This window comes from Pyxicephalus adspersus, chromosome Z (genome assembly GCF_032062135.1).
Source record: "Pyxicephalus adspersus chromosome Z, UCB_Pads_2.0, whole genome shotgun sequence".
Classification (NCBI taxonomy): Eukaryota; Metazoa; Chordata; class Amphibia; order Anura; family Pyxicephalidae; genus Pyxicephalus; species Pyxicephalus adspersus.
In genome coordinates, this window is record NC_092871.1 from 53,498,163 (window position 1) to 53,519,929 (window position 21,767).

Consider the following 21,767-nt stretch of genomic DNA (forward strand, 5'->3'; position numbering starts at 1 on the left):
AGAGGCTGCCCTCTGTGCTCTTTTAGGGGCTCCCAACGCAAATGATCAGTTGAGCCCTGGCTAAAGCCAAACAGTAGCCTCTGTTTTTCAGATGCTCACTCAAACCAAAAAAAGGCAAGTTCATGCAACAAACTTGTATAAAACTAATATTATTATTAGTTTTCGTATGTATTTTGCAAGAAATTTGCCAATTTTGAGTAGGTTTGTAACTCCATTTGTAAAAAACAAATTACATTTGTTAAGAGAAATGTATTCTGTCCAACAATGTCATGTGCAGCAGCAAGGAGAACTAATAAATAGCAGAAGCCCTGCTTCCCTTTAGCTGTGCAGTCTGATGTATTTTATCGGCATCCCCAGAACCCACTGTGAGGCTTTGCACAGCTGAAGGGGATTTTAAAGGCAGATTTGTTCCTGACTCTATATTGCACTGCCATTGTCTGCTGGGACTTTATAGCCTCTCTGCTCCCAGTACCAAATGTAGATCCAGAACAAGCATCAACTGCCCAGGCAAAATTTCATGGCGTTCGACAGGGTCACAGGACAGTAGAGGAATATGCTGCAAAGTTTTGCAGCTGGGCCATCAGTCCGCAGTCGAATGACTCGGCAATCTGCAGTCAATTTTACCTGGGCCTGCCCAATGCCATTAAGGATATTCCTGTAAATCACCCATTGCCGGATTCTTTGGCTGAGACTTTCCACTTTGCCATCAGGGTTGACTAAAGGCTCCGTTTTATGTTATGTCTTCTTGTACATCCACATATATTCTAATGTTGATAACTTGTATTGTTTTGTAATCTCAATGGTTGACTTCAATAAAAATTAAAAAAAAAAAATCACACAACACTAACATAGTTTTTATATTAGATACTAGCAGCACCTGTAATATTTCAAGGGAATGACAAAGATTACTTCCCACAAGATAAAAATGAACAGCCTACACATTAATATAAAAATAAATTCAATACAGTGCTAGCATAGCCTATCAGTGAACAGTAAATCGAGAAGAAGCATAATGATCTAATCTCTCTTTACTTTTTCTGTATAGGGTTTGAAAGGGGCTGATAGCAAGTCATATTCAGGTACATACAGCTTGCATTAAAATAATACATTTAATGATGAATTCATGATTACAGTGCTGCATTTAATCTAATCCCATTGTAACCCCACCACCACTGCAAATACTGAAAAAAAAGCTACCAAAAACTTTTTTAGATATAGTCATGTGACTCTCCATTCCCGGTCTTCTCCTCTATACCTCCAGCGGGGACATTCATTTGAACACTTATTACTGAATGTCCGGAGGTCCATTTTCAATCGTGAAGAAGACCAGCAGAGATGAAATCTGGAAGAGTGGACTGGCATGAACTGGCTGCCATACAGCTCAGGATCGGCAGTCCCCATGTCAATTTTCCCCCAAAAGCAGCATTGATCAAGCTAGGCAATGATTTTATTATATCCATGCCAATTTCTGAGAACCTCTTTTTCTGACCATGCTCGTTCCAGACTTTGCTTTATAACAGTGTTTATCTGTCTGTGGGAGAGGCACCTCAATGGGTAAACCACAGAGCATAATTCAGCTGCTCTGCTTAAGTGGATCCCTGTATATGCCACATCTGCTGGTGATGTGACCTGGTGCCAAATTAGATTTAAAATCTTAAAGGCCCATGTGTTGCAGTAGCACATCTATGCACAATTTTACAAAACAAAAAAGCCTGTAAGCCACCTAGGGCTGCAAAACAGAAAGGGGCCTTCATGCAGCGCAAAACACACCAGTTTGACATGCTTGCTTTATACATAGATGGCCAGACTCTCATATTGTTTATTTTTAGAAGCTGATGCCTATGTCCAAGTCTTGTAGAACTATAAATATGACATATCTCTCAGGGACACATATGGCTGAAGCTAAGCACACCGATCCTGTAGTAAGAGCGGCCTTTGAACTTTCCTATGATTATATTCACTATGTAACAGGAAACGCCACAAGGCCAGCACCTTCTCCAGCCACCTGTGCATTGTGTTTTGCAGGTGATGAGCTTCTGGAAAAGTTTCCCATCTTCTTCAAGCGTTGGCCACGAGTATTTAAAGATGTTACAGAAGAAACAGCCTGTGACCTTCTTATTCAGACAATAGATGACAACATGAGGGAATTCTGGGATAGACAAAAGAGACATACAGGATATTCACCTGAAATACCATGGAGCACTGTTCTATCACCAGACTAATAAAAAGATGCACATTCCTTTTCCTGTGGGGCACCTTTACATGGCAGCAGTTTAGCACCTGTAGGCACAAACACAAACAATATTAGTTTATTTATTTGTAGATTTTAGCACTTTATTTGTTTGTTACAGTTAATTCTTAGTGAGCCCAGGCCAGAAAAAAACTAATGGCACAAAACCTTCCATACGCAGGAGAGTCTATATATATAATTTTTGGTGGAGGTCTTTGGAACCATGGCAACATTTGTGAAATGTTCTGCACCATCCAAAAAATTTGTTCAATATTATCCATGGTTCCCAACTGTCTCCATTGAGGGATTGTCCTTGTTTGTGAGCCAAATCCTTCTGCCAATCTTTCTTCCTCAGTGTTCCCCTTTTTCGGTCTGATGTATGGACATTTAGTAAAAAATAATGTATTATTTAGCTGTTCAGTATTATTTTAAACTTTCATTTAAAGTCTACATACTAGCATTTTCTATCTTGAAAAGCCAGTACAAAGGAAAAGTAATTAGTAAAAAGTTTTACTCATCCCGTAAATTATAGTACTTTGCTAATCTTGCCATAAAGGTCTTTTGTCAGACCACACTTCCAGCACCAGCACTTCCTATTGCATGGTGACATTGCTCAGTCCCTGTCTTCTATATGAGGACCTTTGTTGTCACCCTATCAAACAGGCTTTCAAAGGAAACTAACAGTGACCATTCCAACACATATTACACAAGCATGGTCCACCTTTGTCAGCACCCAGAATCTGACCTGAAATGACTGCAGCTATTGCTGAAACACTTAAGGTGAATAATGTCATAGCCATCCTATGGGTCTATCTTGGGAATATAACAAATGTTTTATTGAATTAGTAACAAAATCCCATTGTCTCATGGTTCAGAACATGTCTCTTGCCCAAGGGAGCCTAAGTGAGAATTATTTCTCCCGCTGACACTATGCATTCACTTAAGTCTAGATTACAAGGATGCAACTTGCTAGATATATTTAAAAATGATCAATATTATATTCATATTTTTCCCACTGCAGATGGGTTTTGCTGAACATTTCAGGGAAAAGGAGAATACAGATGGAAAAGCATTACAGATCTTCTTCACAGTTCTCATAACATTGCTGACTTTACTACTTATGCATTTCATGTGGAAAAGAAAGATGGTGTCACCTTGACCTTTTGACCATTGAACACATCTGCATGCTGAAGATAAGATAGATTCTTTGCAAATTTCTGGATTTTCCTCGTTATCAATTTTTCCTATTTATTCAAGTTCAGGAACAAACTCCTGTCTAGTTTTTAATAAGCTTGCTTCCAGTTGGTAATTTTTTGTTTATTTATTTTTTTGATGACCCTAATTACATATCAGTTTTGTTTATGTAAGAAATATATAATTTTATCTTAAAGAGAAACTAAATGGTTTTGGGACAACTTTATATTTTAGTGTGTATGTGTGTTCTGTTTCTCTCTCTCTTTTTAATCTCTCTCTTTTCTCGACCCCTATTGATGCCTAGACCAGAACTTCTGATGCCATCAGTTACCATTATTCTCAGTCCTAACATGTAGATACGTTCTTTCTACACTGTAACAAAACGTATTCAGGTGCTGTCTGCATCTATCAGTTTATAAAATATAAGCACACCAAAAAATAAAATATTTTTTTATGTCCTCTGGCAGTGCAGAGGACACCACAACTGTGTTGTCTTGAACAGCGGTTAGTGACTCCAACCGTCAAGTGACTTTTCCTCTCTGAAATTGAGAACCAACGGGGCTACAGTGTGCAACAATGTCTCAGAAATCAAAAAATTTTCTCCTGACCCCAAAACATTACCAGCCCAAACCAGTGTGAGTATTGTACCTGTTTGAGAAAAATTCGGATGTAGATGTAGATTTTTTCTATTATTGCTGGAGTAGGTGTCAAAATCACTAATGCTAAATAAGGACTGTTATTGCATTATGTCAGCCAGCTCAATTTTTTTTTTTGGTTCATACAAACCTTATTAACTATATTATGTGGAGGAGAACTTCCAATGCACAGGGCCTAAATTTCTAACCTGTTCAGCGCGAAAGTGACTGGTAATGGCTAAACTGTGCCTCTATGCATGGGAAAATCAGGTCTTTTTTTATGGTTACCTTTTTTGGGGGTTAGTGACCCATGAGCCACACCCAGGGGTGAAATACTACATGAAGCGCCTCACCTGTGGTCATTCTTAGAGAATTAATGAGGGAAGTACTAAGTGGCTAAGTACCACTCATTATAAAATGTTCAAATGCTGGTTTATTAAAAACCAGCTCAGTGGTAGAGGCAGCCAAGGGGCTGGCAAGGTGTCCAGCATCGGGAGTCCCCCAGGAACTGCTGTTCCCATTGCTTCTCACCACAAGCCCAAAGGGTCTGTAAGTAGCTATTGCTTGTTTTGGACATGGTCACCTTTTTTTCAGGTGTAAGCAATAAAAGATATTGGTGTCAAAATGCAGACTAAAAACAGCCACCCTCATTTTCAGACGCCAAAAATGATTATTTGGGAAACCTATTTAATATCCACAAAAAACATTCAGCAAAACTCCAGCTTACAGATGTTTTATTAGGTCTATTATATTAAGGATTAATGCATTGTAGCAGGTAAAATATTTCACGTGGGTAACACTGGGAGTCATTGCAGGGAGAGATTAAAAATGTCTATTTAGCTCATACTAGCCTGAATTCAGCTAATATTTCCTAGTGCACGTCAGAATGAGTGATGTGGGCAAAGTAAATTCTTTATTGTCAATGTAATTTAAGGCTTGTGTAAGTATATTGATGTATATGTACTCTGTGGTTTAATTGGTATGGCAGATTTTACACCCAGCCCTGTTATCAGAATGGTAACCAACTTTTGGTAAACCTCCCCAAGGCAAGTCACTCCCAGTCAATGCAGTTTCCCAATAAACATCCGCACAAACAAGGAAGAATTGAACTCCCTGAATTACAACAGACTAATGGCAAGATACCATCTGGATTTGGAGGTAAGAGACCTCTTGATATATGAATATATATCTACTAAGTAATGCCAAGCAAATGCTTTTCATCAATTACCCCAACAAATAAAAGGCATGCTAACTTTTGCTTATATGCCTTAGAAAGGAAAATTGTCAATTATTAGCCCCTATTTGGGAACTCTTTAGCACACTTGTCTCCTTCTTGTATGGACATTATATTGTATGTTTACTGGAAATTCATGAAATAAAATAAATCAACATTGTAATATTGTTTATCTTCAATAATATTTCAGCATTATGACCTGCTGTTTGGTTTGAGGTTTAGTGTTATATTGATAGTTTTTAAAATGATGTTGCATAGACAATATATGGGCAGGGTCCTCTCCTCCTGTATCACTGTCTGTATTAGTCTGTCATTTGCAATCCCTATTTAATGTACAGCGCTGCGTAATATGTTGGCGCTATATAAATCCTGTTTGATAATAATAATAATAATAATAATAATAATATATATATAGAGACTTTTACGTTTGTTCTCCCCTACAGGTCAACTACCTGTATTACAAGAACAACATGGCATTTTCATCAGGAACATGGAGAGGTATTGCTGTTATCAAACCAACCACCATGACGCAACGATTGAGGTACTGTATGTCATACTTAAGTTTTCATATCTATCTAAAAAACATTACCATAAAAACGTCAATACCTAAATAGTTGTAGGGACATTTTTTTTTGGATAGAGTGAAAAAGGTGTTGAACCGCTGTCATGTTTTATTGCTGTCTGTGTTTGCACTGGGGAGATACACTATTTGTCAGGATGACTATCTGTCACTATGGAAGAAAATAAGGCGGAATCTAAAATGGTAAAGCAGTCACCAAAGCAAGATGTTAGTAAAAATCCTTTAGCGGGGACACATGTTCAGAGGACAATTCTCAAAATGTTCCATTTACTATTCAGAGATTTCTTCATGTTTCTTTTTGTGTCTCTAGGGCAGAAAGTGCAGGTAAAATCTCCCCAGCAGGATTTAGGCAGAAAAAAACTTACTTGAGTTCTGGAACTAAATATAAAACAGTTTGTCCCTATTGGACTGCTTGGACATATTTAGAAATATTGAAAAACTACAACAGGAGAGATAAAACTTTGAAAACAGAGAATGTTAGTACAATGACTATTGTACACCTATTCAAAATCAGATTTTCAGTACAATACCACAACACAATAGTTGTTTAGTTAGTTGCATGTATTTCTGTATCTGCTGATCATTTTAACAAACAAATTTCACCACAAGTAATCTTTGGGTGAACATTTTGGGTTTTTCACATGTTCAGTTTAAGGTATATCTAAATGTGAACAAAGATAAAAAAGGAAACTAATATAGGCATCACACATAAGGTCTGTTTAGCTGAATACATTACATTTTTGTTCTTGGATTTATATACACATTAGGGCTTACACCGCTGGACTACTACGGACGGCCTGAACACAGACTCCTCTTGCAATAGGTGGTCCTTGTTAGTCACGGTTAAAGGATGTCAAAAAGATGCTTCACTAGTGAGAATATTTTTAGCAAAAAAATAATATTTATACTTGTATGTTTTTAGGCTATTCCATCCCCAGACTTGGCAACGAAACATCCAAAAATAGAATTACCTATATCATTACAACGTAAGGCCATAACAGGTAAGGCAACAAATACTCTGGTTGTTTTAGATCAGGGGTCGGCAAACTTTTATGGCCTCTAGGCCATTTCAGAGGTGGGCGGGAGCACTCTAGGCCGGACTCCCGCCCTAATGGCTCCACCCACCACCAGAGAACCCCCCCTGAAGTGATGGGGATTTCCCTTCAGGGAGCGTTCCCTATTTACTGCAGCGGCAAAAGTATCAACGCTGGCTGCAATAAATAGGGCAGCCACAGCAAGGAGGCGGCACCGGAGCTTCGCCGGGTTGCTGGCTGGCATTAGGTCGGATCGGCCAGGGGGCGTTAGGCAGGAACAAACTACCAACTTGGCCGTATGTGGCCTGAAGGCCGGAGTTGGCTGACCCCTGGTTTAGATGTATGGTTCTGCTTTATGAAAGTCCTTTAAAATGACTAGCTTTGAATCATCTTTTGGGAGGTGGGGGAAGTAACACACAATAGAAGGGGATAGGTAGTGGTGAGAGGTAGTGATGGTTTTAGGAGACAAAGGAAGATGGGTAGGCAAGTTTGAAAAGATGGGGTTTGAGTGCTCTTTTAATGAGCAGAAAGTAGGAGCAAGCCGAATAGGACGAGTAAGACCATTCCTGAGAGTTTGGGCAGCTCTAGAAATGTTTGGGAGCTGTTCCTGTGATGAGGTTTTGAGTGAGGAAGTCAGTAGTAGTTCATTGGAGGAGAGGAGAGAGTGGCTAGGGGAGTATTTTTTTTACCAAGCAAAGCACAGGAGCTTGAATTTGATTGTCAGGTGAATTGGACGCCAGTGAAAAGGCAGTGAGGCAGCAGAAGAAGAGTGGTGGGAAGGATGGATAAGTCTGGCTGCAGCATTCATAATAGATTGTAGAAGAAAGAGTCGGGTTAGCAGAATAGCAGAGAGGAGGATGTTACAGACGAGACTACTTGTATGCAGCATTATCCATAGTCATGTCACTCACAAAGAGGTTCACAATCCCTAAAATAGTCTAAGGCTAAATTTGGGGGTTGGACAACAATAATACAGATAGAACATAATACTCCATGTAGGCAGTACCCTGGATAAAATTCAAACCTGAGATAGTATTGCTGCAAGGACAGTGCTACCCACAGAGCCATAATTAGCAAATATATCTTGTACGTTTTTAGACCGTGAGGTCATATAATGAGATATTCTCCTACATCAGTCACCAAAATCTGTTTTTTCTATTGTTTGAGATAATTTGGAAGGTTATTGTAACATCTCTTATTTTTTGTGGCAGTTTTTGTTTTTTCCTGTATCCTTAATGCAGTCATTTCTATTCACTTGGGGTGTCCCATTAATATTGTATATTATCTTATATTTTAATATACAAGAGAATAAATCTTTCAAATGTTTTTAATTATTCTTTATTTATTTGTTCTAAAGAAATAAATAATCCCAAAAAACAAACCCACATAGTGAAAATCAGGGAAACAATCCACATGATACTACATTCTCATATAAAAGAAAAAATTCAAATAGAAAAAGAAAACTAATACAGCCATCACAAATAAGGTCTGTTTTGCTGCAATACATTACATTTTTGTTTTTACACTGGGAGGTCATATAATGGGATATTCTCCTACATCAGACACAAAAACTATTTTTTCTTTTGTTTTAGATAACTTACTGAAGGTTGTTGTAACATCTCCTATTTTTGTGGCGTTTTTTTTTTTTTCTGTAACCCTAATGCAGACATTTCCATTCACTTGGGGTGTCCTATTATTATTGTAATATATCTTATATTGTGACACACAAAAGAATAAATCTTTCAATTTTTTTAAAAAATATTCTTTATATATTTATCCTAAAGAAAAAAATATTCCAAATAACAAACCCACATAGAGAATATCAAGGAAACAATCCCCAAAACACTACACTCTCATAAAAGAAAACATTCTTGACAAATACGATGGCAACAAAAGAAAAACACACTAGGAAAGACTGGAGAAACTAATTTTTTGAATCTTGAATAAAAAACTACAATTCAAGCGATCCATGCTTGTACCACATATTATAAACCCAGATTACTTCCTACTTATAGACAATGACTAAAAAAATTCTTTAGCATTTCAACTTTGCTTCCAAACCTGCCAGGTAAGCAAGAATTCATTTTCTGTACCATACTGTACTGTATATAGTGGCAGTCAGATTTTCCACACTCATAATTTTGTTAATCTTTTTAAATCATAGCCCTATGACAAGGCAGTCATTTTTACATCATCATGATCATTTTTTATTTTTTCATTCACTTAGAGCTGGCCTAAGTGAAGCTCTACTTAAACAGCATTCTGATGTAAGTTCTCAAAAAAATTCTTTATAGCAATGGAATCCACTTGACCAATGCCAAGGTATAGGTAAGGTACATAGCATTCTAATTATTTATTTCAGCATTTATTAGGATTGGTGTTCAGTACATTGTCTGTTACACAGGTAGCCATTAGTAGAATTTATTTAAGCCAGTCTATCTAAAGAAACTACTGTGCTGCAGTACCTTGTGTTGTCTGCAGGTATCTATTTTAAGCCAATGTCACACCTACCAAGATCCTGTCACTAATAAAATATCACAAGTGGCAGGATCCCTGCAGGGGGTGAAACATTCACCAGCTTGCATGTGTTGCTTCCTTACCTGGTGGGTGGACAATGTTTTGGCCAGCCATGGAGCAACACATACAAGTAAATGAGTGTTCTCCCTGCACATTTTAGCTATTCTGCACATTTACAATCTCGTCCAGGACATTATCTGCATGGAGTTTGCATGTTCTCCCCAAATTTGCGTGGGCTTCCTCGAGGTACCCGGTTCCCTCCCACATTCCAAAAACATGCAGTTAGGTTAATTGGAGTCCCCCTAAAATTGACCTTAGACTGTACTAATGACATATGACTATAGTAGGGACATTAGATTGTGAGCTGCTTTGTGGGACAGTTAGTGACACGACTTTGGACTTTGTTAACCGCTGCGTATTATGTCGGCGCTATATAAATACTGTGTAATAATAATAATATTATTCTTCCAGTTGTGATTTCTCACCAGCAACAGGGTGACTAATATGACATTAGCCTTGGTCTTCAGGTTGATCCCTGTGGTCCCCATTGAATTTAGGTAAAATGGAAGATTTTTTTTTTATTGCAGAAGGGACAACAGAGTTAAATATGGTTCCACCTATAGATTAACATCTGCCCTCCTATAGCACGACCTCCCTACTATGCTAATGTCTAATGTCTGACCTTAAATAGACAATTACTAATAAGTACTTGGTGACTGCACTCGATTCTGATTACTTTCCTTTAACTCATTTCGGGCCAGGACAGATTCACTTTACTCTGGGTAATAAATGCCATCATGAAGCCAAAACACAGCCAGGTCATAAATGTGTTGTACCTACATCTAATATTGAGTGATACTTAAAAGTATACTTTTATTCTATCATTTTAATTTAAGATAACACACATAAATATTATGTTTCAGTGTAAATGGCAGTGACACTTTTGTCACTTGAAAATTCTATCACTAAATATTACTTTTTTCTTCCACAACAAGGTTACACTGGTTTTATCCCCCGTTCCAGATTTACTATGGGTATCAGTTACATACCAGGGGTCAAGGCTTGTATGGACGAATTTGATCTCAGCCAGGTAAGGACAAAATTTGAGGCAAGATTTAAAGTTATCACAAACACAATAAGTGAAATCATTTTTTTGGGGGGGGGGGAATTCCTCTGATGGATACCACACAGGTCAGAAAAAGGAGTTCCCAGATAACCACATTAATGACAAAAGTACATTTTAGGAACATTTCCAACACATCTTTATAATTTTTGTACTCTTGCTCTTCAGTGAAATTCATATTCTAAAAGAGACCTGAGCCTAAAAGAAACTAGAGCCAGACATTACTGTCCACTTGAAAATATCAGTTGCTTGGCTGTCTCTGGGATTAATATGTTTTGTCTACTGACCTGTAACAAGTTTGCGGCTGCTAAAGTCACACCACAGTTCTGACCTAAACACTTGGTCCCAGTATTGCATTCAAAACAAAGTAACAGCCATTTTCAGCAGAGGAGTTCAGTAATGACCACATATGTATTTTTAGGTACAGATTTCTGTTAAAGTGGTGCAAAAGTCAAACTAAAAATCTGGCTTTTAAAAACATTTTAAAAGCCTCCTTTTCTAATGTTTGTGCTGAAAGTCTGTTCCAAGCATCCTGTACTTATTTTGTAAAATAATAGTTTCTAAGGTTAGTTCCTGTAAGTTTGATGTCATGGTTTGATGTCCTGGAAGTTTGATGTCTATTTAAGATTGCAGCTTCATGGTGAAAATATGAATGCTGCCAGTTAACTCATTAGCAAATAATACACAACTGGCTGAATTCCAACCCTCTCAGCATGTATTTGGTAGGGGACATATCCAAACCCTTTCAGTTGGAGAGGCATGGATATGGTCTGACTGAATCTTATCCTCAGTATGTATGTTGAAGGGCTGTATCCAAACTCTTTTCCAAACCCTTTTGGTACATATGTAGGAGACCTATATTTTAGTCCACATGGTTGGTATCCAAATCCTCTTGGTATATGTGTTGTAGGGCTGTATCCAATGCCTCGGTTCACAAAGTATATGGTATCATTTTTTTTAAACCCTACAGGTATGTATGAAATAGGGCTGTGTCAAATCCATCTTGGTATGTATATGGTATAGCTGTATCCAATTCCTATTGGTATGTATGTGGGAGGGATGTATCCAAACCCTTTTGGTCAGTATGAATATGGTAGGGCTCTTTCTAAATCCTCCTATGTATACAGTGTATGGGATAGCTGTATCTATCCCCTCTTATGTATTTGGAAGGACTACACCCAAAACCACAGGCCTTGCATGTGTCTTTTAATCTGCCTATGTTTAGCGTGGGGAGGGAAATTCGCAATGTGCATAGCCACAGCCAAGGATTACCCTCAATGCAGTGATTGTGGAATTTAGCTGTGCCAACACATCTTGCAAACTGTAATTGATGTGGAAGATAGTTATGCTGTAACAATTTTACAGGAACTTTTGGGAGTTAGTCCAGCAATGACAGCATGCCCAGTCTATCCACATATTGCGATTTACCCAGGAGGTGTGGGATACTATAAGATCCTGGAACATTTATGCAACAGGAGCCAATCTCAGTCTCCTGCTGATGACGAGATGGTGGAGATGGCATTTTGGGTGCCTTGTGGTGCATTTCACAAAGAACAAAATAGACACTGCATAGAGATATAGACTGACCATCTAATCCTAAAAACAAGATTGTATTACAACAGCTTCAGACGTGGTAGGAAAAGAGCCTTAGGAGTTGGATCCACTTGTATTCATAAATATGTGTGCAATATTTAGACATCATGTAAAATTTCAGTTTTGGGTTGGACTGTCCTTTAGACCCTAAAATGATTACTATTCAAGTATTCATTCACCGGCACATGTTACTGCTAGGTTTGGGCAGTATCCTAGTAAAAATAATTCATATTCATTCGGGGATCACACATCTTTCTCAATAAATGCGGCCGCATTCAATGAGAATATCTACGGGCACTGTATTCTCCTAAACTGGAAACATTTGTTTTCTGAGCCTGCCCCACTCTAAAATCACTGGGAGGCATGTGATTATGGGACCCACACTCCTAGTGTACTATGACATTTGCCACATGATCCATAGTTCCCATTGTTTTAGCATTTTTTTTTACCCTTTTTGCACCTGTGAAGGTAATGGTTCATTTAGGATGGTCATAAATTCACTTCTGAGCTTTTTGTCAAGCAACTTAGCATTAGTAATGTTATATTGTTTTGTGCTATCAAGAATAATAGTCCTATCTACAAATATATATGCATTTGGTATTCAGAACCCCTTCACTTTTTAAATTGATTTTTTCAAGAATCCCGATAATGATGGTGCAGCAGTCATTTTTTGTACCGTTCCCTAGATCTGTGCATTGCAACAATCCTGTCTCTGAGCTTTGCAGGCAGTTCCTTGACCTCGTGGCTTGGTTTTTGCTTGGATGCATTGTCAGCTGTGAGGCCTTCTAGAGAGTTGTGTGCCTTTCAAAATCATGTCCAAGTAGTTTAATTCACCACAGGTAGACTCTAATCAAGGTGCAAAAACATCTTAGCAGTGAGAAAGAAAAATAGGAGGCACCCAAACTAATATTCATGTAGTGTTGAAGGTCTGAATACTTTTGTAAATGTGACATTGTAGTTTAGAGTTAGGGACCATTGTAAACTATATTGTAATAGATTAGACATTTGAATCAGAATTAGTATTGAATCTATTGGTAATCTTTTGAAAATTAAGGCATTCAAGATGACTATTTAATGGATATATTGCATGAATAATGATTGCATTTTTTCTTGACTGGGGGCACTTCCTAACAACTACAGACAATGGGAGCTATAAGCAGTGGTTCCACTGGCTTGCATTTGTTGGAGAGTGCTCTCATTGATTTATTCAAGGCCAGTTTATTTTGAGAAACATAAGTATTTGGACCTATTTGCACTTTCTGTGGTACCAAGGAAAGGTACATAAGGAAGGGGTTGACAATGGCCGAAAGAAAACTGAGAATGCAGGGCTGGGCAAGGTCTGGAAAGAAACAAAAGCAGGATCCAGAGGATTGCAAAAGAAAGTTTACCATATCTGGTGACCTTCTTAAGCTGCGTACACATGTCCAATTTTTATCGTTGGAAATGAATGACGAACGAACGACGAACGACCGATTGGCCATCGGCAATCGACCATCTATCGTGTGTAGGGTCGTTCAGTGATCGTGCATGTTCTGAGCATGCGCAATGAACGAACATTTGATCGATACAGGCTGTATTGTGTATGTGAGTGTATGTGTGTGTGTGTGGAACGATCGTGTCGTTATCTGTATGTACAGGATCGGTGCTATACGATCGTTCGTCTACAAACGATAATAATTGGAAGTGTGTACGTAGCTTTAGTTGGAAGTTGTTAACCCCCCAACCCCAAGGCCTGGAGAGTGATCTACAACTAGACAGGGGCCAAGCAATGAGCCATGAAGTTCTTTCCATGTCAGTAGATGAAGTAACCAAAGATGCACCAAAGAACTCTGGCCCCAACGTGTGGTACTTGTCTACGGACACTTTCATAGGTGCTAGTAATTATTCTTACAACTGCCATTGATATGTGATAGATAAAAACTATATTAGTATCTATTATATTATAATGAAAAAAGACATGGGAAGTACTGTGAACTGGTAACATGAGAAAATACATTCCCTTCTTCCTTATGAATCATTTCCTATGTGGGTCCACAGCTTAATCACTATGGGCATCGGTGGACCCAGCCCTCCTCTGCTTTCCATAAAAGCAACAAATATTATTGTGTAGAAATGACACAGTATCTACACATCCCTGCAGCAATAAACATTAATAGCTTCTCATTGTTACTAGGCCTTTTGCCTGCTGTTACTTATGAAGGTAAAGAACTATGAACACACACACAGGACAGATTTATATGTAGTGAAATGTGGCATTACACATGGCTGGAAATTATTAAATAGAAAGTTGAAGGTGGGATTAGATTATTTTTTATTTAGATCTGAATAAAATGGGAAGCTTTCTTAGTTATTGAAGATGTTTTTCCATACATCATTTTCTAAGGAGTTGCTAAAAATTTCTACACCCCCCACTATTTTATTTATTTTCCTTGGAAGAATGTATGTTTTTAGAGAATGCTGAAACACCAAGAGAAGGAAAATCTCAGTCTTTTGGTATAATGGAAGATTTTTTTTTTCCTTGGTGTCACAGAACGCTCCAGCTCCCCACAAGCCAAGCATAGATATGCTTTAAAACTGAAGTTTAATTTGCTAATATCCCCCCAAACAGCATGCTAATAATTTTAAGTAAAAACCAGTTTTTATTACATAACCAATTTTTAGACTAAGTAGTGGCATTATATTATAGGATGGATCTTTCTTGCTGCAGACATCATAGCTGGTAGAAGGGTGCAACAGGTTGTGTAACTTGCTTTCTAAAAACTGTGGTAATGCCCACAACTGATGAGGAGCTTCTATGGTTAAAGCAATAGGCAAAAATCAGTACAGAAGAAGAGCCTGTCCAAAAGTTCTAAGGTTTAGCTTTAAACATATTTCCTACACAAAACACTAAAACTTTTAATATTTGAAGAAAGCAGGCAGTGTCTTTGAAGCTTTTAATTACCACTACTAAACAAACCACATTTTCAATCTCTTCCGCCTTAGGCTCGTATTAGATATCCTACAATGACATCTGAAAAGCAAGTAAAGCAGTCATATTGGCCCAGTGTTATAATTTATAGTTCTGCTGGTCTCCTACCCAGGTATACAGGCTTCATTCCTGGTAAGTGTATCAAAACCCAAGAGAACTTTTTTGTATATTTTGGTTTCTATCAAAGCTAACGTCAAGACTATTAAGCATAAGGAAACCAAGCCCTTCTATGCTCACACCAACTTTTGAGATAAAAATCCTCTTGCCCACCTGGATAAGCATATGCAATAGCTGAGGCCTACATTGTCAAAATACATATGGCTTTTCTTTGATACCGATCTGATTAACTAATTGTTCTAGACCCATACAGATACATTTGGATGTTTCTGCAGTCATCTGGCAGTACAAGTCAAGAACATACTTTAACAGTTTAAAGGATAACCATTTGTGAAATAATTCACAAATCTTCAATGATTGCAGGTGTGTAGGTGACTGGCAATAGCACAGAATAAATACCAAAGCCTACCTAAAACTAACTTTAAATAAAAGTGTAGAGAACCTTTTTATGTAGGGTAAAAATTCTGTTTTGATTCTTTAGCTGCAACACAAAAAAAAAAAAAATAAAACCACCCCTATGCAGTCGAGAACGAATGGGAGCGCAAAGCCGCCCTGGATATCTAGGTCAAGCATCCCAGGAGGCTCTTGGGCGCTCTTTATGCACATGCCCGAGCATCTTGGGCATGCATAGGAGCCTTTTTGCCAATCTCATGTGAGAACGGTAAAAATCTTTTTTCATCCTACATCACCTGATCTTCCACCAGGGTTTGGGTGTTCTAGGATGAAGAACCCAGAAGAGAAAACAGCAGCACCCGGACAGATGCTGGATACCCCCAGAGTGATCGACTGCCCTGAGGGATTGAAGGTGTTTTTGTTGAATTTAATTTCTCTTTAAGGTTGATTTGCTTTATCTTTTAATGTTTAAATGCAGACTTGCTTGCTTGCTTTATACCCATAATGGAGGGGACTTGATGGGTTAAAAAGCAAACATTTGGCCTCACAAATGTGCTAGTGTCCAGTGACATAGCTGGAGCAGAAAGCTTCCCTGTCCCATCCTTTAAGAGGAGCAAGGGAGGAGGGAGAAGATTAACAGAAACCCTTCATAAAAGCTTGTTATTCTCAGATAGAAAAGTGCTTTTATTTTAGCTTCCATCCATACATTTATTTATAGGCTGGGATAAAAATACAATTGTTTAGCTATTGGTGTTAAGCTTAAGGCGTTTTTTTTTTTTTTTGTTTTGTTTTTTTAAATACAAAACCTGGTATTTTACCAAATATGCAGCAGACAGTTACATCATTACCTATTTTGCTTTGTTGTCCACCAGGTTTCAGAGACAGTTTTGGATCCACCTTTGGAAACACCAGCAGGCAGTTGTATTGCAAATACTCATTATAAAAAGACACTGACAAGGTCACTTGAAAAAAAATGCATTTAATAGTCTTCTGTACAGATTGTAACAAATATTAACAAGAATGTTGGTCAAGAACAGTAGTATATATATGTTATACAGCAGTAAGAACTAGTTCATGTTTTACAGCTTCTACCGGCCGTAGAATCATGTATTCTAAATGCCAAAGTTATCTTCCCTCCTTTTATCAATGCCCTTTCTGATGTACCAACATAGCAGTGAACTGCTCAACCAGCTCTTGAATGGCTGTGCTATGTGGTGGTATGTTACAATTGAAAGGAAGCATCTGCCAAGGTGTTCAGGCAGTCAACTTTCTTTTACAAGTGCTAATTACCTGGTTTTAATACTCAATCATTGATCTTAAAAACATAAATCAGTAATTGACTTCACAATTGTTCCATTTCAGAAAGTCAATATTGAAACCTGTAGTAGGTAGTAGTAAGTAAGTAGTTGAAGACTTCTGAAGGACATGAAAAGAACACAAACATGGAAAAAGTAAACTAACATGTATGAGAGAAGGTAAAAAACAAGGTTTGAACATTTACAACAGTTGGAATAGGTTTGTTTATGCAGCCTCTTCCTCCTCCTCAAATTCACCCTCCTCTTCTGCTGTGGCATCTTGGTACTGTTGGTATTCAGACACCAGGTCATTCATATTGCTCTCTGCCTCAGTAAACTCCATCTCATCCATGCCCTCGCCAGTGTACCAGTGCAAGAAGGCCTTTCTGCGGAACATAGCAGTGAACTGCTCAGAGATGCGCTTGAACAGCTCCTGAATGGCTGTGCTGTTACCAATGAAGGTAGCAGCCATCTTCAGGCCTCGGGGTGGGATGTCACAGACAGCGGTCTTCACGTTGTTAGGAATCCATTCAACAAAGTAGCTGCTGTTCTTGTTCTGGACATTCAACATCTGCTCATCCACCTCTTTCATAGACATACGGCCTCTGAACACAGCAGCTACAGTGAGATAGCGACCATGACGTGGGTCACAGGCAGCCATCATGTTCTTGGCATCAAACATCTGCTGTGTCAACTCAGGCACTGTTAAAGCACGGTACTGCTGGCTACCACGGCTGGTGAGTGGAGCGAACCCAGGCATGAAGAAGTGCAGACGAGGAAAGGGTACCATGTTGACAGCCAGTTTACGCAGGTCAGCGTTAAGCTGACCAGGGAAACGCAGACATGTGGTGACTCCACTCATGGTGGCTGATACCAGATGGTTCAGGTCACCATAGGTGGGGGTTGTGAGTTTGAGGGTTCTGAAGCAGATATCATACAGGGCTTCGTTGTCTATGCAATAGGTCTCATCTGTGTTCTCTACAAGCTGGTGTACGGACAGGGTGGCATTATAGGGCTCTACCACAGTATCGGACACTTTAGGGGAGGGCACAACGCTGAAAGTGTTCATGATTCTGTCTGGATATTCTTCTCTGATCTTGCTAATAAGGAGTGTACCCATACCAGAACCAGTACCACCACCCAGGGAGTGTGTGAGCTGGAAGCCCTGGAGACAGTCACAGCTTTCCGCTTCCTTCCTTACAACATCCAATACAGAGTCAACCAGTTCTGCTCCCTCTGTGTAGTGACCCTTTGCCCAGTTGTTTCCAGCACCGCTCTGACCTGAGGGGAGAAAAAAAACCCCTGAGATTTATAGACAATACACCAAGAGCTTAACTTCTTTAATGGCAGAAACAAAATAGCCTATCAAGGTTAGTCAACTAAGATGAAAAAAAGACGCCAAGCCTGGAGAGGTTGGCACCGTGAGGGAGCTTGCAGATGTCAACATTGTTGAGACCTTCATGTTGCTGATCCCAGCAGTGTTATTAGGATATGTTTTTAGCAGGGGTTCCTTTAGAGATGACAACTTCAAGGGTTTCTCTGCAGTCAATATGTCAAGGGAGCTGATCATATGCATGAATGCAGAAAAATAACCAAAACCACAAAACCAAACAGGGTAGCCAGTGAAAACCAGTACTGTCAAGTGAGAATGGGCATTACCACTCCACAACATATCTATTGTTAATTTTCCATAGCAGTACTATGAGGTTAAATGCCACGATTTTCTGGTCTAGAATATGATAAGATTGCATGGCTATCCAACTTACCAAAAACAAAGTTGTCTGGTCTGAAGATCTGCCCGAAGGGTCCAGATCGCACAGAGTCCATTGTGCCTGGCTCAAGATCCACCAGAATGGCACGGGGAACATATTTGCCACCTGCAAAAAGACATTAGACTAAGTATCTTGTAAACTACCAGCTGCAGGAGAAGCACAAGAGATGCAGAAAACCTCACCTGCCGCTTCATTGTAATAGACATTTATTCTTTCCAGCTGGAGATCACTGTCACCATGGTAAGAGCCAGTTGGGTCAATGCCATGTTCATCACTGATTACTTCCCAGAACTAGAAAATAAAAATATTAAATTTTATGAGAAGAGCAACAAGCCATCACTTTCCTGTGTATGCCATACAGTAATTCAATCTGCTAGATAAGCTGTGTTCTCAAATGTTTTCTTTTAGCAGCCTGATCCCATTACCCTTACACATCACCTGCAGCTTTTACGTTAATGTGAAACGGGATTTATGATTTATACATATCTGCTGTAATTCATTGCATGAAAACAAGGCCCTGTACTTATTCACATCTGCCCTGCTGCTTTCATTGGAAGATGAGCAGAGGAGGGACACTTAATAGGCTGTAATTCCAGTTATCTTTTATGAAGGTTGGCAGCGACAACAGCCATTCATAAAAGAGCAAACCACACCATTATCAGGCACAAGTCATATGCATAAGTTTGCCCCAACCCTGGGCAGTGGCTGGTGAGTTGGGGGCCACAAAGGCAGAGCACTGACAGCCCTCCTTAGATGGCTCTAAAACTAGCGATAAGGTGACAGCAGAAGTGCAACCAGCAGGCGTCTCTACTCAGACTGCTCTCTTACTCTGCTATTCCTAGCTAGTGAGCTGACAGCAGGGGGAGCTGCTGAGAATAGCAGAGTAGTGTAAGCTGTACATATACAGGGCCATGGCAAAATGTTAGTCTGTTACCGAGCCCTGCTGTCAAAGGTTGGGGACCACTGATGTACAGTAATAGAATCTGTAGGTGTTATTTTCACATCCCATACGTAGCATTTTTTATACAATTCTGCTCAGTCTTTATGTAGGGAAGATAGATTTTATGATGTGTACTATGGCCAATATACATTTTATTTTGAGTGTTCTCACCAGTCCTTTTTAGGCAGACTCACCACCTGGCACTTAACCACCACCAGGATGTTTTTGGGTGGTTACTGATGAGTTAGGTCACAAAACAGCGCCCGCCACCCACCTACAGCTTCTTTCCACTCAGCTTTAAAAAAAAATTTCTAGGTTGAAGGCTGCATTTGTATTGGGAAAGTTAGTGAGCTCAAGCTTGCCGTAGGGTTCTGAACATCAGACTCCTCTAAGCAGCTTCAACTATTGAAAAGCAAAAGTGACCTTCAAAGCTTTTACTGAGGATTTTAAACTTTGAGTTTAGTAGATAGCTGTATATTGCTGCAATGCCCCCCTATAGTAGGCAGATGATACCAAGCAGACCCAGACTTTCCTGTAGAAAGTCCCTGCAGACATTACAGCCCCTAATTACAGATGGGCAGCATGGTGGTTTAGGGGTTAGCACTCTGGCTTTTGCAGCACTCAGCCAGGACATTATCTCAGCCATTTTCTCAGCCAGGACATTATCTGCATGGTGTTTGCACATTTCCTCCCACATCCCAAAAACAAGCCGTTAAGGTTAGTTTTTGGGAGGGGGGAAGACAATTACCCTAAGACATGGCTATGGTAGGGACATTGGATTGTGATCCTCTTTTAGGTGTGACAGCTAGTGAGGACCATGGAGTTTATATAGCAGTGCGTAATATGATGGCGCTATATAAATACTGTGTAATATCATAACAGATGGTTCACCCAGCACATCCCCTCATTTCACATGGCAGGAGCACATCATTCCCTTGCAGTCAGCCCAATTTTGATTTGCAGCATTTTATTGTCATTCTGTATTTGACTTTCCTTGGGATCTCTCCATGGACTAAGCTGGATGCCATACCCTAACCTATGTTTTAATTTCCATAAAATCCATGTGAAGGCTTTTAATGGGCCTGCTGGTTTCCTTTATAATGATGATCTTTTTCTGAGCAGATTCTGCACTCTAAACAATTCGTTTGTAAAATGCAGCAGAAGCCATGTCATCACTTCATAGCAATGATCTATTCCAGTAAAATCTGACAGCTTTTACGTGCAGATCTGATATCTGCAACCACCGAATGACAAGGTGGGGAAAGTTACTTTGAAATAATATTACATTGTACAACCCGATCGAATGGCTATTGATCAATCGCACATGCGGTACAGCAGATCGCACGTGTCCCGCACGTCACAAGGGATGAATGATCACCATAGTAACCCTTGATCCCGCCAACTTTCACTGGAATTTAGAAATCTGCTGGACACGTGACATGACAGGTTGATATACCACGGTCTTTGCCAAAACCACGCCCACCACGACAGAACACGTCACAGCGACCGAGTTAAAAAAGCGGGAAAGGCCGTTTAAGCCGGATTTTTTACATTTCAAAAGCAAGATAAAGATTTAAATTGTTTCCATGATCAAACAATTCCGTCCCTATGGATTCCCACTGAATAATTTAATACATTCATGGAAAGGGTACGAAGGACCTTCACCGCCACCGAAGCATATAAATAGTATAACTGCACACAGACGGCGTCGGCTACCCCTGTCAACCCAATATCTCACCTTAGCTCCAATCTGGTTGCCGCATTGACCAGCCTGCAGGTGCACAATCTCCCTCATGACTGCTACACACACGTTTCCTAGAAGTCCCGAGATCAACGTACTAACTACTAAGCGCAGCTTCTTTTATAGGCGAGTCCTCTCTCTACCATTGGTCAGCCAGTCGGTGGGACGACCGACTGAAAAAGAAGCGATTGTTCCCAAAACCTGTCAGTCAAGCTTTCGTAGCTTGTGATTGGTTTCCTGTCAGTCGCTTGTCACCTGTCTTGGAAACGCACGGACTGGTTCCATTCAAATAATTCACTGTGCTTTACGATTGGCTGGTCTTTCTGTGCAGGGGCGGTGCCCAAAGAGCATCTTCGTAACCACTGCAATGCGCTTAAAGAGAACATGGCGTTACCTTGCGC

General features: G+C 39.5%; 2 protein-coding genes across 3 annotated transcripts; one reads left to right on the forward strand and one right to left on the reverse strand.

The window, feature by feature from the left end:
• The first annotated feature begins 3,925 nt into the window (after positions 1-3,925).
• CIMIP2A (ciliary microtubule inner protein 2A) lies at positions 3,926-16,652 on the forward strand. 2 transcript variants are annotated; one of them, XM_072430006.1, is made up of 7 exons: positions 3,926-4,059; positions 5,048-5,217; positions 5,737-5,834; positions 6,796-6,874; positions 10,420-10,514; positions 15,123-15,240; positions 16,491-16,652. In XM_072430006.1, the coding sequence occupies exons 1-7, from the start codon at positions 4,001-4,003 to the stop codon at positions 16,559-16,561; spliced, it is 690 nt and encodes a 229-aa protein (XP_072286107.1). In that variant the 5' UTR covers positions 3,926-4,000; the 3' UTR covers positions 16,562-16,652. The 2 variants fall into 2 exon arrangements, with proteins under 2 accessions (XP_072286107.1, XP_072286105.1); XM_072430004.1 differs by lacking the exon at positions 16,491-16,652 and adding an exon at positions 15,930-16,075.
• LOC140343351 (tubulin beta chain-like) lies at positions 16,582-21,519 on the reverse strand. The gene is made up of 4 exons (XM_072430003.1): positions 21,364-21,519; positions 18,868-18,976; positions 18,680-18,790; positions 16,582-18,194 (listed from the first exon to the last, which is right to left on the reverse strand). The coding sequence occupies exons 1-4, from the start codon at positions 21,418-21,420 to the stop codon at positions 17,140-17,142; spliced, it is 1,332 nt and encodes a 443-aa protein (XP_072286104.1). The 5' UTR covers positions 21,421-21,519; the 3' UTR covers positions 16,582-17,139.
• Between the last annotated feature and the right edge of the window lie 248 nt (positions 21,520-21,767).

What these genes read in the sequence shown, in the direction of transcription:
- CIMIP2A (XM_072430004.1), top strand. Translation starts at nt 4,001, where the DNA reads ATGTCTCAGAAATCAAAAAATTTTCTCCTGACCCCAAAACATTACCAG. An exon ending in ACAACGTAAGGCCATAACAG is followed by an intron (nt 6,875 to 10,419) that starts GTAAGGCAACAA and finishes TTCCACAACAAG; the next exon opens with GTTACACTGGTTTTATCCCC. An exon ending in GTATACAGGCTTCATTCCTG is followed by an intron (nt 15,241 to 15,929) that starts GTAAGTGTATCA and finishes ATCTTCCACCAG; the next exon opens with GGTTTGGGTGTTCTAGGATG.
- LOC140343351 (XM_072430003.1), bottom strand. Translation starts at nt 21,420, where the DNA reads ATGAGGGAGATTGTGCACCTGCAGGCTGGTCAATGCGGCAACCAGATT. An exon ending in GCAACCAGATTGGAGCTAAG is followed by an intron (nt 18,977 to 21,363) that starts GTGAGATATTGG and finishes TTTATTTTCTAG; the next exon opens with TTCTGGGAAGTAATCAGTGA. An exon ending in ACCAGACAACTTTGTTTTTG is followed by an intron (nt 18,195 to 18,679) that starts GTAAGTTGGATA and finishes TTCTCCCCTCAG; the next exon opens with GTCAGAGCGGTGCTGGAAAC.